A 19,051-nucleotide genomic window follows, 5' to 3' on the forward strand; every position below is an offset into this window, starting at 1 on the left:
ACATAAGACAGTAATCTTAGTTCCAATGTTAAACATAAACAAAAGAAATCTGCTGAAATTTTCAACTTAAGTGGAATTTCCAAAGACAGCATACGTATGCTGAATTTAGGTATTTTAGCATCACTAATTAACCTAACCTTGGACTGTGGGAGGAGGCGGGAGGTACCTGGGGGAGACCCACACAGGCACAGTGACAACATGCAAACTCCACAAAGGCCGCTCATTTACAGTATTTGTACCCGGTTAATAAAGGTAAAGTAAATTTACAGGAGACAGACTTTGACATATATTCATCAAAGTACTCTGTGGCAAATAACTGAGCAATATAATCAGCCACCTCTCCTGTTAATCCTTATCCTGCAGATAATCTCGCAGCTGGTGTGAGATTATCTGGAGGATAAGTAGGAAAAAAATAAGGAAGGCTATCTGATTAGCAGTGACTGATCTTTCCAAATAAGAGCAAGGGGGTTTTGAAATAGTAAATGAATTGAGAATGCCGTAGTCATCTCAGACAATAACAAAATGTTAGAAATGCTAAAATCTTGTGTGTGGACAGGGGGCTGCAGAGTGTTTGCTCCACTGGACAGGGACCCTGGTTTGGACAGCTGAGAGCCAGCGGACTCAATGTCAGATCAGCTTTGAAAGTCATTAGTGAAGCTTGATTTTAGCTGAAAGCTGAAGCCCTCCAGCAGCTCACTGACAACTTCTGTCTTCATTCAGACTGTACCAAAGATCCACATGGACCTTGTGGTGGATTTTCAATGTAAAGGCTAATTTTGAGTTCATCTGTATTATAACCTGCTTATTACTGCTATTAATACTGTTTTTCTTTGGAGTTATTACACTGCAGCTGTCAGGGAAACATCCTTTCATTACTCTTGTCAGGAACAGAAAAATATTTTTTAGACAGCCAAATGTTAAGCTTTCATTTTTGAGGATCTGATGTTGTCTAGTGTTTGCTAAACTAAAACTCTAGCAGTGCACCAGTCAGCAAACACCATCTGCGTGTCTTAAACATTTGTGAACCCTAATGCAAGACTCAGGAAACAAGAATGAACATTAAGCATTCTCAATGCTTAAAGAATAATGATTCTTTAAGTCCAGAAAATCACAAAGTCCAGAAAGTGTTTACAAAGCGCTAAGGCACAGACGCTACGACGCTGACGTAACAAATGACAAGGGAAGCGACCGGAAACAATAACAGAACCCTAATCCAAAGGTAACCTAAAATTCAAAACGAATCCTTCTAAACTCAAAACCTTATGCGGTGTTCACTGTTTACTGATCAACAACAGGAAGTTTGTGAGTTATCTAAAAATATAGATATTGGTTTTCTGCTTGCAGCAGTATGATCCAATCTTCAGTTCAGTTCGATTCAGGTTTATTTATATAGCACCAAATCACAACAGCAGTCGCCTCAAAGAGCGCTATAATGAAGACCCTACAGTATTCTGGAGAGATGCTGTAACCAGAAATGTGCCAGTATGTTCCTGGAACACATTAACAGAAATAACAGAGCCTGATTGGATGTCATTACACTGTTCTTTTCAGGGGCGGGGCCCTGCTTACTCCATTACAGCCAGCCCAGAGCCTTCCAGGAAACATGACCACTGTAAAAGCTTTCTGTGGCTTCTCAGAGCTTCACTGTCCACTCCAGTGCATACACAACACTATCTGCCACTGTGTGTGTGTGTGTGTGTGTTTGCTTATGTGTGCGTGCCTTCTGTTTGTCTGACTCACAGCGCGTGTGTTGTCTTATTAGATTGCGTGTTAAGTGTGTGTGGAGCAGGGGCTGCATGCACAGAGACACAGTATGTGTGACAGCATTGAATCAATGCAGCGTCCATGTTTTTCTGCTCTCAGAGGACTCGTTAGCGGTGCTGCTAACACTCGGTCCTGTTAGCTAAAATCCATAATTTGTTTTGATTCTTTTTTTAAAGTCGCCTCACGCTGAGCTTCAGCATCAAGCAGCAGAGGGTGAAAATGTGCACTTCACACATCATTCTGCTGTAAATTAGAGGATTTCGTTGCTGCTGTGGTGCACCAGTGGTTTGTGAAGGTCATTTAGAGGTCACTGCCCAATATCTCTCACAGGAGTTCAAACAGGGGTCAACCTGAAATAGTTTCAGCAGCGGTGTATGAACTCTCACTGAGCAAACAGCACTTAAACAAGTCTACAAGGAGCATTTAGCATGCTAGCCATGCACACAATAGCAAGTACTAGCATGTTGGCGGTATTGAGGTACGATTTGCTCACATTTAGAATGCATATAAACCACCATGATGGATTCTCAACACTTCCAATACTTCAACCACAGATTCAGAATTTGTCTGATGTGGTGATGGTGTGCATCAGCTCGAGCACAGGCCGGAGACGCGGGATTAGAAATGAGTACAGCAGAGGGACAGTTTGAGCAGTTTGGAAATGAAGTCAGAGAGCCGAGACTGAGATGGTTTGGACATGTGCAGATGAGGGATAGTGGATATGTTGGGCAAAGCATACCGACAATGGAGCTGCAGGGCAGGACAGAAAGAGGAAGACATCAGAGACGATTCAGGAGGACATGCAGGAGTTCAGAGGTCGTTAAACTGAGCAAACAGCCTGAGTTTAATCCTGGGTGTCCTGAATATCTGAGCCAAACTGTGTTCCAGTCCATCCAGATTGTAAAGCAAGCATTTTGACCTGGTGGTGATACTAAAGGAGTGCAAACAGCTGTCCCTGCTGCTAGCACTCACACGAATCTTCAAACCTGGCTCTGAACACGCATCCTAAACTTGCTTTCATTCTTTAAGTGTCTTGTGAAAACACACAGAAAAATTTAACTGCTGCAAATGTATTAAACAGAACACAGCACAGACAGTGACTAACAAATCATCCGAAGCTTGAAAAGTTGCAGGAGGCAACAAAAACTTGTCTGCGGCTCACCTGTCTCTGGTTCTCTGTCTCGAGTCGCAGCCGAGCTTCGATGCAGCGCCGCGTCTCGAGGAAGGCCTGACGCTGAGCGCGGTCAGACAGGTAACTGATGAATATCCCAGCAGTGTTCATGCACATGAACAACACAGCCTGAGCTGCTATCTAGAACACACAAAAAGAGAGGATTAGGAGATTTGCTTGTTGACACATTTTGGAGTGCAAGAACCAACATTCAAAGCTTCTTTGTTTATATTTACAAATATTCTGAGGCAGTTTTATGTCTTTATTAATTAGGCTGAAAAGGGGGAAACATCTGCACAATATTTTTCTCCAACTAAATATTTAATTCTAAAAATATTTATGAAAAGAAACATTTCAATTTGTAAGATCTTCATCAAGCATTTATCAAAGAGAAAAAAAGAGCATCTTTTCAAATCAGTGCAAAACAAATATCAGGCAACAAAAAGTCAAAAATCACAACAGACTTTAAAGCAGTTTGTAACACAAAATACAAACTATCATCTTATATCGATTATCTTTGTATTCAACACAACAACGTTGAGGAAAATCTTTAGCTTTTTGCCCTATTCATCTAAAAAATAAGAGGCTGAAAAGCAAATTAAAAAGATTGCAACGAGAAAATCTAATCCTTAATAACAACTAGAAGAACTTTATCATTAAAAGTTTTTCCTGGAGAAACTTCAATCCCAATATTAGTGAGGACGTTTCATAAACGAGACCTGTCGGCTGCCAAGTATAAATAAAGTGTATGACTGTAGAAATAAGTGACGTCATCACTGATGCGTCTCACAGTAGATCGGTTACATTTAACCACGTGGGACTTTTAATTACTGTGACTAAAGAAATCACTGAAAGGAAGTTGTGCACATTGGTATCTGCCATTAAATTTTTTTAATTGTAACAATAATTAGAAATATATAGACGAGAGAGAGAGAGAGGGGGGTGGAGGCCGACATTCAACAGAGGAACCCTGCTGATCTCCAGCTGTGCGATCGGGGAGGGGGTCCTACCGGCATCACACTGGAAGTCACATGAGATTATTTTCACACAGAACAAAATGGTCCTTTACAAATGTGCCACCGTAGCCTGACGAGTCCACAGGTACTGAAGGCTAACATGTGGAACTGCATGGAAAGTGACAAACTCAATGAAATGAATTCAGATCAAAGCTTTAAGTAAATCAGTAACACTGTGACGTCCCTGTCGCATCGAGTTGGTTTTCTATGGTTTTTCTGTTCCGTGTCTTTTTCTCCACTTGGTTATCTTGTGCTCACTTCCCTTTTTTTGCACCTTATTTGATTTTTTTTGCAGCAGGTCCATATTTTTCTTTTTGAGACGCATTTTACAGCTTTATCTGAAATGCATTTTTTTTAAATAAATCACTTTAGCAAAAAGTTATATGAAGAGCTGTACAGAGGACGCCATGACCTCAGAGTACTTTAAGATGCATATACAGTACTCAATAAAATATGATGGCCTGAGGTGATGTGACACGATGAAAGGATTGTTTGCTCGCTGCAGTCCCCGTGGTGTAATCTGAAGAGTCGTGACGGTGCTGCAAACTGTCACAAACTCCCTTTATGTTTGTGGTGATATGTTACACAGTCTGTCACTTATTTTTACCATTAGAGCTGGATGTGACCCAGGAGCAGCATCGAGACTTCATGCAGTTATAAACTGAGAGAGGCACATACGGTGAGATGGTTTAAAGGCCTTGTAGGCTGCAGAGTTTGAAGGGATTTGACGTCACACTGACGTCTGTCATGGGCAAGAAATCAAATCAGTGAGGGGAAGTCCAGAAAAACTGCAGGAGCGCTGTCAGGTTTAGTTTTCAGTCACAATAACTCGTCTGTCAGAGATCCCTCATTCAAGCAACTTTTATCTCACAGTGTACAAATGATTTCTGTTTACAGGGAGCAGAAGCAAAAATAGAGAAACTAAAGGAAGCTGCAGCTCACATGACTTTTTAGATTTTGTGGTGTGTGACGTGGTTTTCTTTATGGGGCTTGAAAAACAACTACAGAAGCCTCGTTTGTCCAAGAGTTTGTCCAAGAGCAGCAGTATTATATATTTCTAAAAGAAAGCCGATGTTTAGCCCCAACACCAGAAGATCAGACCTGATCAAACTTTAATCAGACTGATTTCTTTCTATGTTTACTGATAAAACAAATCGATTTAAAGACGCAGCTTTCGCTCTTCATCTGTAGCCACTACTGTAAAAGTTGGTGACAACCACAGTGATGTCAGCCATTAAGAGCTGAGCCCTTTCACTGGCCCCATCTTTAGTGTTTTAAACCATATGTCACTTGTCAGGTGAGCCCAGACAGGTACTGATCATCTGTCACACCAAAGAGCTTTCAACCACCAGTACAAGTCAATGATCTATGACATCTATTTAACAGCAATCAGACCGTCTGGTACTTGAGCAGGTAAGAAAGGTGCCAAAACATTAATTCTGGAATGAGTGAACATTCAAACTCCTGCTTCACATGTACCGATGTCTATTCACCGTCTATGAAGACCTTGTAAGGACTGATAGTTCCATTAGAATAAACTCAAACATGTAATATGTATCAGTAAATTAGGTTTTCGCAGAGACATTTGTATTCTTTCAAACACTTTAAATACTCTGAGCTCTGAACTGTAAGAGCTTTAGATTAAGTGCAGGTTAAACCAATGAAGCCAGTCTGACATGTACATTAATTACGTCATGACTATGTTTGGATAAAATGTGTTTAAGATATAAATACATATTCAAATGAAAGATTTGTAAAATATTATGTTATGTCTATGTTTTATTAGGGCTACATAACAAGATAAGTCAGTATCTTGATTTGGCTATGAAGGAATCCTCGCCTACGTCAGCTTAAAGCACTAATTATTCATTTTTGGCCACTTGGGGGCAGCAGAGAGAACTGATTTGGACTGGCAGGAGATGCATTAATAATAATCATTTGAAATTGTGTTAATCTTCTCTCAATGGGAAAGGTTAACGAGTTCTGCAGAGCTGATCGTGCTTCTCTAACTGAACTCTCGTCCATTACATAAAGTCTTTGATCCATCCTGATACAAAAATATTGATTCATGCAAACTTTAAAGCACTCTGCTCTGACACCCAACAGCAATCCAGAAATTCAGAACACTGTAAGTCTTTGACAAGCAACTCTGAGTACAGAAATGTGATGATCTGTAACTGGAAAGGGAGCCAAAACTGTACATTTTCATATTTCATATTATGCGTGACTGTAATTTAGATTTATGAAGTAATTTCATTGTAAAAACTTATTTAACTATGGAAACAAAAAGCGTACTCGCTGAACAAATGAATCTACCGTTAAGGCAGACTTGAATACAGTCTAAATTAAAAAAAGGAATCCAGAGAGCAGCTGTGTAACATTTAAACTAAACTCAAGTGTCTTCTTTGAAATTTCTGTGAAAGATGACAGTATAAACACTGAAAGCTTTCATCAGCTGTGAGCACATAAAGTGATGTAGGGCTCGGCCCGTTAAAAGCATCGGACGTCGGGCTGATGTAACAGTAAGCAACACGAGCGTGTTCCTGAGCAGCACGAGGGATTTCACCGCCGCCTGACCAGCTTCCTCCTACCTGCTGGAGCTTCACATGATGCAAGCGTTAAAAACACTCACAGAGGAAAACCCTTCACAGCTTTCACCCGACTTCCACAAACAGCTCTTCAAACAGGACAAGGATTTCTACCTGAACTGTTTTTTTTTTATCATACTTCAGTTGGATGACACAGTGTTTATTTGTTGTACTCTCAGAGGGTTTGTGTACATGGGGAGTAATTATAGTCACGGGCAAGTCTGGACAGGACTCGAGCATCTGCTACCCTCTACAGTATCTCTATAAAGGTCACACAGGACGGCTTCTATTTCCTCACACAAAGATTACCATGTAGAGTACCTGCAGGATACTGATAACACCGCTGATCCATAAATCAATATTATTAGCCAGGTTGATGAGATTTGTGCCTTTTAACATCTTCAGACAAATTACCAACTGGAAAAAGTGGTACATCTCCAAGGCCCAGAACTCCAGGATAACGTAATAATGGACTGTATGTAGAAAATGACAATATGTTTCGAGGCCTGTTGCCATTTAGTTTTTGGGTTTTTTTGTTTTTTGATGTTTTAAATCAGGGCTGGATCGGACTGAGAGGCTGGCAGACATCCACCATAAGGCCTTAGCCTGGTTTATGATCTGCTTTAACATGATTTAGACTATGGAAACATGCTGTACATGTAAATCATCAGGAACGTGTTTACTGAGGTCATCATCATGCAGGCACATTTTTCTCTATATAGTCTACGGTCTATACAGGTTTTAGCCCTCTGAGGTCATCATCGGGATGACCCCGACATTAAAAGATTCTTTGTTGTGTGTCACTGTGATTATTGTTTTTGTCACCTGACTGGAAAGACTCTTCAAAAATAATCAAAATGACGTATTCCAATAACATCAGCGATGACTTCGACCTTTCAGGGTTAGCATGGTTCCAGCTTCTTGTGCAGTCTCGAGGTCGTCTAAGGTTTGTGTTTATGTGATGTATAGTGTGTGTAGTCCACCAACACAGATGCCTTTACTTCTTTAATTTATTAACAGATCTTCTTCTTCTTTTGTCAGCTCCCTTTAGGACCACAGCGGACCATCTGCATCACGTTCACCCTTCCTCCAGTATGCTCGTCTGTCACTCCAACCCTCGGTGTCCTCCTTCACTACATCCACGAACCTCCTCTGAGGTCTTTCTCTCTTCCTCCTGCCTGGCTGCTCCATCCTCCACGTCCTTTGTCCAACATAACCACCGTCCCTCCTCTGCAATTGTCCAAACCATCTCGGGCTCTCTGACTTTGACTCCAAATCATTTAACCTGAGCTGTCCCTCACATACCAGATACATTGCAGAAGAATAAACACACTTCAAAAAAGTACAGAATGAATTTTAAGAACATTTATTGTGCAAAACTTTTTTTAAAATAAATTTTACTTTGGGCGTTTCAGTTCAGCTAAAATGTTCGCAGCCAGGTACCTCGCAACATGGATCGAGTGTCTTAATCACATCGTTAAAGCCGCTTTTCTCCACTCTAAGAAACGGCACCACAACTACACGGTAATGGCATTTGTGATATCCACCGCTGATTCGTTTTCTCAGTGCCTTTGGAAAAGGCTTGGAAAATATCAGTCTGCTGGTGTGCAGGGCCACTTTTTTCTTTCCATTTGACTGAATGGGTGTTTGTGGAAAGCGCAGTTTTTGGCTTTCCTCGTGTTCCAAAAAGGTGCTCCGTTTAAAGGTGATAAAACAAATTACTTGTATATCCTCTCTTCACTATTACTGTCTGAGAAACTGGTCCAACTTCGGCAAATCGTCCTACCCGTATTATAATTTGACGGCGACTTGTGACTAATACAAATCCTAACATAACCATAAGAAATATTCACAATGGGTTAAAAAAATGATTTAAATTTGGGGATTTTGTTACCTACGGAGCCCCGCAAGGGACATGGGAGAAAAAAAACAATTAAGATGGACTTTTGCGAGATCTTGCAAAACAAACTCGGGATCTCGCAAAACTTTTAGCTGCATTCTTCGGAGGCCACCAGCTCGAAGCCAACCAGGAGGTCGAGGCACGATGTGCCGGGAGAGCGATGTTCCTCCCGGCTGTAGTAGGTCTCGACCTCACGTTAGCTTCGACATGGTGGGTGTCAGATCTCCGAAAACGTCGCAGCACTTTTGCAAATATGTGATGTCTTGTAAACCGAGCAGATATTTGACGTTTACACAACTACATTCACGCCTCAAAATATCTTAAAAGTTTATTTTGTGACCCAGAAAGAGTAATATTACAACTAAGTAGCTGCCGCCATTGTTGGAATTCAACTTTTGCGAGATCTTGCAAACGTTTTGCGAGATCCCGAATTAGTTTTGCGAGATCTCGCAAAAGTTCATCGTAATTTTTTTCTCCCATGTCCCATGCGGGGCTCTGTAGTTACCCGCATGCGCAGCATATGTGCATAAACAACGGGTAGGATGGTTTGTGAGGTAGGATAGATTCCCAGAACACCGGCATAATATGCAGATGATATTTTTCTGCTCAACATCCGACTGCTTAAACCCAAACCAGGTCCATGTGACCGACGTCGCACCGGTCTTCTTTATGAGCACCTCCTCCTCCCTCCCACCTGTAAGCTCCATGCTTGCAGCCGCTGCCATGCTTTCGACCAAAACAGGCGCAGTTTGATGACACCATCAACATGCGCTATCGCGGTAGGACGGTATAGTCAAAATCTCTAGCGTTGGCCAAATTTATATCATTTCTACCGTATACCGTTTATCCCACCGGCCCACCCCTACCTCTGATGTCTAATCTCGTCCATTCTGGTTATTCTCAATGAAAATCATGACATCTGCAGCTCAGCCTCTTGTCCTTTTATCAGTGCCATCGTCTCTAAATCATACATCACAGCACGTCTCACTACCACCCTTTAAGCCTTTCCCTTTCCCTCCTGTTGATATCTTTCTGCCACAGATCACCCCACACTTGTCTCCTCCCACTGCACCCCACCTGATAGTGGATATATTAGACACAGGGTGCTGAATGTGGAGCTGCAGATACATGCACATAGTGAAGAAGCGTTGCAGTGACAGAAGAGGAAGATGAAGAAGAAGGTCAACGAGAAAGGAATCTGAACAACACCACATTTAAATGCTTTCTTTCCAGCTTAGATGAGTCTCATTGACACAAAGCACGCTGTAAATCAAAGTGATCAAAAAGCTTTAAAACCGTTTCATTGCTCCCCGCCTGTCTGTCTTTTTCAAAAATAAAAGACTGAGAGCTTTTGCTCCCACACTTGAGGCAGAATTGTGTCACAGATGATAAAAACCTCAAAAAGACAGTTCGGTGTCCTCTGTCGCGGAGAGAAGTGCTCTGCCGCTGTTTTCCTCTGCAGTGAAATTGCTGCAGTGAGAGCACATTTCAAGAGGAAAAAATGGAGCATGAAGAGGGGATTTTCTGATTTCTGGTGCTTTTCACAGCAGGGTTGCTTTGCAGAGAGCAAGTTGACATTTCATAAGGGTGCTTTTCCCAACTGCCCGAAATCCTCTCCATCCGTCTGGATTGATCTGGATGGATTGGTGTTAACAGAGACGAGAGCCTGGCAGAAGGAGGAGGTGGTGCAGAATACTGTAAATTCCCAAATAAATAATGTCTGGCATCCATTTAACCTCCTTGGATAATATATACACTGAATAATTACTGTCATTTAGTTAACTGAGGCTGATGTGGTTTTCACATTAGCACTACAGCCCTGAACCTTTCTAGACCAAACAAATGTGTGAATGTAAATATCCAAGTCGGTCATTACCCTGCCAACCCCGCCAATATCAAATTTAAATCCAACAAAGCAAAGGATCTGATCTGAATCTGATCTTGAACAAAAATAGAGGAAAACCGGCCCAGAGTGAGCTCGGAAAAGACCCGAAGGACAGTCAGAAGTACGTTTCACCTAAAACAAGGATCTGTTTAAAACGTAAGAGAGGCTGTGGTCAAACAGAGCAACACGTGTCACTATCTGGGACCACATCCTCAGTTACGATGAGCAATGAGGAATGAAGGTGTACTAATGTACTAACGAGAAGTGAATAAAAGGAACAGCAGGTATTGGTGAAGAGGGCATATATAGCCTGAGGCTGGAAGGGGCGTGAATGAGGTGTGGTCCCGCTCCTGAAATTCAGATAATATCTCCATTTAAAAGAATAATGGTAAATTCCCAGAAACTACATTTCAAATATACCGGTGACTGCCACTGGTGCCCCCCCTCAGCCTCCTAAACTCCTACATCGTCTCATTCCAGAGTTAACACATTCACAAAATTATCAGAAATCTTGACCTTTGACCTTAATGTCAAAGTAACTGCGATTTGAAACCATTCTTGAGTTAGTGCATTCATAAACTTGGGTCTCCATGCCAACTAGCCACTCACCCGCCCGGCCAAGCCCAGCAGGCGATGACAACATCGCATCAGCCTTTTAGGATTAAGGGGTAACAACATAAACATTGTACTGTACTCTTAACTAGCTGCCTCGAGCTTTGTAAGCAAGTAAGTAAGAGTCTGAGTGTGCTGGACGAGCTTCAAAGTTTAGTGTCAAACTCTGAAGCTTCAGGGTTTGCACCAGTAAAGACTTCAGGACTGGTTGCTGTGATGGGAGGAGGCGCTAATGTAGCACCGCACTGTGTCACACAAAAGGAGCACACGTGCAGCTCCACCACCATGACGGAGAGCTGTTGTTCTCGTTCACTTCCAGCACAAAGAACAAGTTAAAGAAAATGCACTAAAAGAAACGGGTGAAATATATTCCCCTGGTTCTATTCTGACTTTTTTACCATTTTGAAGGCTTCTTTACAGCTTTAGTAACTTGTTTTATATGTAAAAATACATGATGTTAACAGTAGCCTAACTTAGACTCCTTAAAAGTCCTTAAAATACCTTAATATCACTATTAAAAATCTACGCTCAGTATCAGGGAACATGTATATACTGCCCCGTAATAACAGGTTCATTTATGATTTACCTTGTTAATATTCTTTAAATGACACTCTGAGTCTATCATTAAAACAATACAGAACACAGGATGTGAAGCTGTCTCTGGCTTCAATTCAGATCCACCTCAGTGCTTTCTGACTTCAGGTCTCCAAATCTCCGCTTATATAAGTTGACCAGCACTGACTTCCCACCTGATCATCATCACAAACCGCCTTAAATGTCTAGAATCTTTCCATCTTCAGCAGCTTTAACATGCTGCACACCATTCTGCACAACGAAGCTCAAGCATCCAAGAAAACCAACGCTCCCACATTTAAGGAAAAAGGAGCCTTTAAGCTTGCATTCGCTAAAACTTGTATAAATTTCTCGTCATTAATTCAGTTGATTCGACCCGCCTCCGCTTCAAATACTGCAGCAGGAAACCCTGTGTGGAAAAAACCTCCTGTAGGCACTTTCACATTAAAAACTGAAAACATGTAGGAGTATCAAAGGCTTTTTTCCTTTAAGCGACACACACACACATGCAGCGCCATCCTTCTGCCAGTCTTCTCCCCCGAGGCTTATCACTGTATCTCACAGAGCATTACGGTGTGTTACTGTGCGTTATTGTGAATCTCTCCCAGGACGCTCTCAGCATTGATTCAATTTCTTGCTCGGCCCCCCCCCGAAGGCCTCTGCTCCTCCCACGGAGACAAAAATTAAAACCCCCGTAAGCTGCGGCAGCTGTGGCGGCATCCATGTTGTTTTGGAAAAGAGCAGCGCCGGTTTGCCATAAAGGGCATCAGCATGGAAACCGCCGGTGCACTCATTAAAGGGAAATGCCAGTGATGTGGATGTTTTTAACAAGACCTCATTAGGAGCGCTGGGCCGGGAAGAGGCGCTGCTTATAAACAGCTACATGGAAAATAATCAGGCAGGGTTAATATTAGTAATAATTAACATAATGTCTTCAATTTGATTTAACCGTGAGAAGGACCGTGCACCGTGACAAATAAACACACATATCTGTGTCTTTGACCGGCCCGCTCATGTCTGTGACAGGCGTCCGATCTGGGAGCTCGCCTTTCAGTTCAGTCCATGTGGTTTTATTTGTGATCTTTTATTTACTGGCAAATAAATAACCGAGCAATTTAAATCAGCTGTTTCTCCGCCAATGGTCTTAAACTCTACCTTCATGGACCGCAGCTGGCAACGACAGTCCTCGTTCTCGTCTGCACCCGTGTGGTGCACAGGAATTGGCTTTGGTTAAAGCGAGTCCATCCAGCTTTGGGACAAGAGACTCCCTGGAGGGCCAGCTGAGAGACACTGAGGAACACTGTAACCTGGTCAGCCTTTAGGGCAGAGGTGAACTCCAGGCCTCAAGGGCCGGTGTCCTGCAGGCTTTAGATATCACCCTGGGTCAACACACCTGAATTCAATCCAATTGTTTTTTATACAGCACCAAACATCACAACAACAGTCTCCTCAAGGTGCTTTATATTGTAAGGTAGACCCTACAATGATACATACAGAGAAAAACCCAACAATCATATGACCTTCTATGAACACTCCCTTTTAACAGGAAGAAACCTTTGGCAAAACCTCTGGAGAACTTCAAGAGATGTTGAGGAGGTAATTTAGCCATTTAAATCAATGTTGGATCAAGAACACATCTAAGACCTGCAGGACACCGGCGCTTGAGGCCTGGAGTTCCCCACCCTTGCTTTAGGGAAATGGAAAACCATAAGGAATGGGGGCAGCTGGATAAAAGTGATGGAACTTCCAAAATAAGAGGATTGTCTACAAGTAAATCTGCCTGTTTTCACGTCCGTGTGTGTATAAAACCAGCACCCGGAATATGGATGTGCAAGGCTACGTGCATGTGTGCACACAACACGAGTTCAGGAAATGAATATGCATGTGTTGTGCAGCTTCACTAATCTTCAAGTCATCAAAAGAGAGAAAACAGACGGAGTGCATTTCAGTCTGTTGCTGTGACTTTAAACGAGAGCTTAATGAAACTGTACATTTGCTCTAGTTGATCTCCTCTCCTTCACTTTCCCCCTGGCTGTGTGTTTGTGACTGAAAAGCAGTGAGTAATTTTACAAATATAAAAACAGATTGACAATTTCGTAGTCTTATAGGCCTCAAGAAAAACTGTGAAAAAGAACGAGGAAAATATTATGATCCAATACGCCTCTGTTCACCTCTTACAGCAGGCTGCAGCGTTCATGGCAGGCAGGGCTGTCCTGCTGCTCTCCTATACTTCCATGCTGCTATGCTTGTGGGGACCAACACTCACTTTTGGGGACAAAATGCCAAAACAAATACTATGTGTGAGAAACTGTGTCTATGATGCCGTGCATTAGCAGCAGTGCTCCAAGGAGAAGTGTGGAGGTGTCACATGGTCACCATGTGAAGCAGTTTTCATCTGTTTGTGTTCAAGAGCGCTGACAGTGATGGAAATGTGGATGCTGTGTTTCCTGTCAGTTTTCCTTCTTAGTATCACTGTGTTGTGTTTGCGCAACAAAAGCTATATAAGTGTCGACTCGTCTTGTCCTTTTTCGGTTTTACCTGCCCTGTGTGAAACGTAGTTACTTTTCCTTTTATTTATTTTTAATGCCATTGGGTTTTTTGTTATATTTTAGGATGAAGTGAGGATGTGTAGCAAAGCTACAGCTATAGTAAAGGATCAGCAGTTTGAAGCCATTTCACTCCGTAGACACCAACAGCTTCTCTTTGGTGATGTGAGTGATGATGATGCCATCCCTGTCGGCTTCTCTCGCACCCTCACTCAGTTTGGTTTAACACTTGTTGATAAGACTTTAATGAACAGTTACTGTAAACGAGCTGTTTTCTCTTGGCAGAAGGCCGCCCCTCCCCGAGCCTGGTCCTGGTCCTGGTTTTTCCTTCCCACTGTCGCCAAGCGCTCGCTTAAAAGGGGCGTCAGATTGTTACAATGTTCTTTATCCTACAAAACAAAGCGCCTTGAGGCAGCAGGCGTTATGTAATGAAAGTGAACTGAATTGTGCTGTTGTCTTTTTACTAAGCTTCTTGGCATACGACACAAATATAACACAGCAACACTACAAGAAGCAGACAAGAAGATAAAGGCTAATGCTAAAAAACTGTGTCTTAACTGTTAAGATGCCGTTCCTTCTTTCTACAGTGGAGTCAGGCATTATTGCAATCCATGGATGACTCTGCATAGACAGTTTATAATGACCCAAGATCAAAAAACAGACCAAACAAAGACACGCACGCTGCCGAGAACGAGACAAAAATGTACATCTGTGACGTGCTGAGGGAAGAAGTGAGGTGAGGATGAGCGTGGGAACGTGTGAGCTTGTCACATCAGCAGGATAATCAGTAAGCACTGATGTTTAACCCAACGAGACGAGGGAGCGGGCAGACTGCCAGATCTGCCACGAGGCGAAACACAAACACCCACCCCGTATCAATATTTCAGAGCTATCAATTACATTCCTGCTCAGCAGCTGGCCTTCTCATTTTACATTCACGGTGGAGACTTACGGATACCAGAGGAAGACGTCACGACAGCACAGGCAGATTTACAAGGTGTCGAGGCCTCGGTTTAACCTGCTTTTAGTATCTGATGACAGCTGTATGAAAACATGCGAGAGGAGCAGGCGGCTGAGAGCGGCCGAGCTAAACCCCCTGCAGCCGGCGGCGGTCTGTGCAGAGAGCACCCCTCAGCCAAATGAAGGGATTTATTCTGCAGCTCAGACGTGTGGAAGAGGACAGCGAACGATTAACTCAGATCCGCAGATCTCTGCAGACATGATGAACATACTCCAGTCAACACAGGCCTGTCAAAAGATATTACATCTGAAATATGACGTGTTTAGGTCGGCCTCAGTTCATCGGCATCTGATGTTTGCACAGAAATTTGTAGAAAAACAAAACTACAGCTTTGTGTATTTGTTCAGTGGACAAACGTTCAGCATCTATTCCAGCGATGCAAATACGTCTGGGCACGGCGGCTTTAGTTTAATTAAACCTCTGCTCACTCGAAGAACCTGATTTCAACATCATCGAAGAGATGAAGGGTGCTGCTGCAAGCTTTGCACAGCACGAGATTCAGTAATTAGCAGAATCAAACAAGGAGATTTCCAGCCAATCTACGAAAAAGCTCCCAGAGCAATCGTTTTATAATCATCGGTGTTGGCTTATTAAAAATTTCATCTGTTTCCAAAACTTTGCTTATTTTAACTTCTACCTTTGTCTAAAATAGACACAGATTCAAAAGATCATCAACAGAAATTTTGCAAGAGAATTACAAAGTCTGAGTTTGTCGTGCCCCCAAAGTACCAGTCAGGAGAACAATGAGCCAGAACAGCAGGAGCGTCTCCAGGATTTTGTAAATGGAGCAGCACAGGAGGACCGACAAGCAGTCAGGGAATCTCCTGCAGACCTCCATAAACATTGTTATAGCCCCAAAACACCACGATCGTATCACTGAAAGCACAAGATTCAGATCATTTTACTCTATCGTTTGTTTCGTGGTGTCGCAAAATAAACTGCTTACGGCAATATTTTTTCATCGTTTTGATGGTCACTGTAGTGGCTATATTAATTTCTTAAAGTTCTCTCTTATATTCAATATAACCACAATACCGACGGACAAGCGCCTGTTTTTATGCGCCGCCGTTAGCAACAACAACGGTAAAACCATCGCGTGTCCGCTTGTTTATTTTCCACATAAACCTTTCAGAATAAAGCTCAAGATCCTGTTGAGACCTTTTAAATTAAACCGAATCACGTGAAAGATGCAGAGTGTTTACGGATGAGAAGCAAAAAAGAGCCGTCAGGTGCTAAAAAATAAACCTTAGACTCAAACGTTAGAACTGGCTTCTCCCCGCAGCACGCCGTGTAATAAATACTCACAAAGAAAACGGCGGCCGTTACAACTTATGTCTAAAAATGTATAGCTTCATGCATCGGTTAAAACACTCGACTCCAGCTACATGACGCCCAGCTGGAAACACTTCACGCAAGTCGAGCTGCCCGAGATTCACAGAATTTACGGAAAATGTAAAATTTTTGTGATTTATATCGTTATCATACGATAGATGTCTTATATCGGGATATGAGATTTTGGTCATAAACAGCCCTAATCACAGGTGATTAACGATGGCGGCGCCTTGTTTTTCATTGTCTGGTCAAGAACAGGTGTGTTCAAACATCAAAGTAGATGTAATAAATTAAGGAAATTGGAAAATAAGGGCAGAAATGAGCTTCCTCCGAAGGGTGGCTGGCCTCTCCCTTAGAGATAGGGTGAGAAGTTTGGCCATCCGGGAGGGGCTCAGAGCAGCTCCACATCGAAAGGAGCCAGTTGAGGTGGTTCGGGCATCTGACAAGGATGCCCCCTGGGCGCCTCCTGGGTGAGGTGTTCCAGGCATGTCCCACCAGGAGGAGGCCCCGGGGCAGACCCAGGACACGCTGGAGAGATTATATCTCTGCTGGCCTGGGAACGCCTTGGTATTCCCCCGGATAAGCTGGAGGAGGTGGCTGGGGAGAGGGAGGTCTGGGCCTCTTTGCTTAGGCTGCTGCCCCCGCGACCCGGCCTCGGATAAAGCGGATGAAGATGGATGGAAAATAAGGGAATCGTTGTTCTTTTGGGGTTTTTGATGGGTTTTTTTTGGGGGGGGGGCTGCATCTCCCACACATAGTGGTGAGGATGTGTAGCAAAGACTAACATGGGTTTAGTGTGAGAGCCACCACTGAAATTAAAGTTAACAGTTGCTCCCCATTCATTTAATAACATGACTGCCAGACACGCTGCTCAAAGGGCCTGTTTGACATAAGTGAATATTGGGCCCTGCACAGATCACAAGTGGTGCCAGCATCATGTTTCACAAATTAGAAAATGATCGTGAGATGATTCAGTCAGAGAGTCTGAGGGTTTTTATTCTAGCAGAGTTCTCGTATTGACTCTGCTGCCAAGTGGGAAACCTCACCGAAGTATCTGCTGTTACAGCCCGAGCAGCAGGTTCTGAAAAACAGATTTTTGTGACTAAATCATACATATTTTGTTTATTAGCAGCAATTATCAAAACATCTATATCTCACATTTCTATTATACAGTCTTATTTTGCATAGCAGGGCTGGGATCTTGAACTTTAATGGTCAGGACTGGTTATTATGACAGATCCAGGGTCCGTTTTGTTAGAAGCTGGTGATTTAGAGGGAGAGAAAATAATTTGAAAAATGACTCTGTAGAAAAGGCTCTGTATGATGTCATGAACCCAAACAGCCCGCTGAACAGAACAGGTTCACTTGATCATATTCTGCTGCAGACACGGACACAGGCAGCCATGGCTGGGTCACATTCCTGTTGTATTTCCTTTGAAGTCTGCTTGAAGTGTAATGAAAATGTAAATTTCCTGCAGACGAGTCTGCGCAGTCACAAAAATTAAGTAGGCGGACGTCCCCTTTGTGTAACACGGCGTGATAGAGCCGCGTGCTCATTTTCACTGCTGTTCAAGCTGAGCCACAGAGGGGCTGATTAAATTCAAGCAGAACAAAATATATATGAAACCACGAGGTAACGCTAACTCCTGGGAAAGACAATAAAGGCTGTCAGCCTTCATGCTGTCCTCAGACTCTCTCACTGACATCAAAGAGCAGCTCAGACCGTCCCGACGCAGGAAGGCATCGTGAAACGGGCGCAACGTTTCCGTTCGTCAAAACGCCGCTCTCAGCCACTTTTAGTCCACTCCATCCTAAACCACACGGGCCTGCGCTCCAAATACGAGTCCCGTGACGTGTGACCTATATGTGACTCATTACCATGGCAATATGTGGTGTCACTGAGCAGAGACAACTGTCACACTTCTTGGGAGCTGTGACAATCCGAGTGAAAGCGGGAAGGAAGCACGTGCGAGAGGTCGGCTGGTTGGCGCACGAATGTGGTTACAACAAAAAAAACAAATAAACATCAATCTTAGACATCAATTAGATATTTTCTATATTATTCAAATAATGATGTTGTATTTAAATAGAGACCCAAACCATAATAAGATATTTCCCCTCTCAAACATCCCTCTTTCCCTCTGTCCTCTTTCCTGTTAAAGGGGAGTTTTTCCTCCCCAGTGTCACCAAGTGTTTGTTCATAGGGAACGTCTGGATCCCTCGGGGTGTAACTGCAGACGCACAACTGAAATACCAGTTTGGTGGTTTCATCACATCAATCACACACGCAGGTTTAACTCATTTCCTCATAAGGACGACACCTGATGAAAAAGGGGGAAATCTTAAGAACTTTGTTTCATTTGTACAACACTAAATGCTCTAAATGATGGCACTCACATTTGGTTATTAATCGGGAAGGACTCGCCCGGCGGATGGGTGTCTTAAACATGAGAGCGGAGCTGGCTGAAATACAGAGGCCTCAACAAGTAGACCGAAGCATCTGCTGCGACGGCGTGGAGGGAAACGGCGTTCGTTGCACTGAGTGAAGCATTATCCCTGAACCGTTCTCTCTGTTGCATTTATAACAGCTTTTTAAGCTCACAGGTCAACTTGTTGAGTGGAATTTAGTCTGGTTGACCTCTT

At 43.0% G+C, this 19,051-nt stretch overlaps 1 protein-coding gene across 2 annotated transcripts in view; it reads right to left on the reverse strand.

Moving 5' to 3' along the window:
• Positions 1 to 19,051, reverse strand: part of adcy8 (adenylate cyclase 8 (brain)) — a 124,855-nt gene that overhangs the window by 78,465 nt on the left and 27,339 nt on the right. For both annotated transcript variants that reach the window (XM_040049308.1, XM_040049309.1), the window contains exon 2: positions 2,927 to 3,076. In XM_040049308.1, the coding sequence (XP_039905242.1) occupies positions 2,927 to 3,076 (150 nt within the window). The remainder of the gene's footprint in view (positions 1 to 2,926; positions 3,077 to 19,051) is intronic.

This window comes from Simochromis diagramma, unplaced genomic scaffold (genome assembly GCF_900408965.1).
Source record: "Simochromis diagramma unplaced genomic scaffold, fSimDia1.1 OVJJ01000355.1, whole genome shotgun sequence".
Classification (NCBI taxonomy): Eukaryota; Metazoa; Chordata; class Actinopteri; order Cichliformes; family Cichlidae; genus Simochromis; species Simochromis diagramma.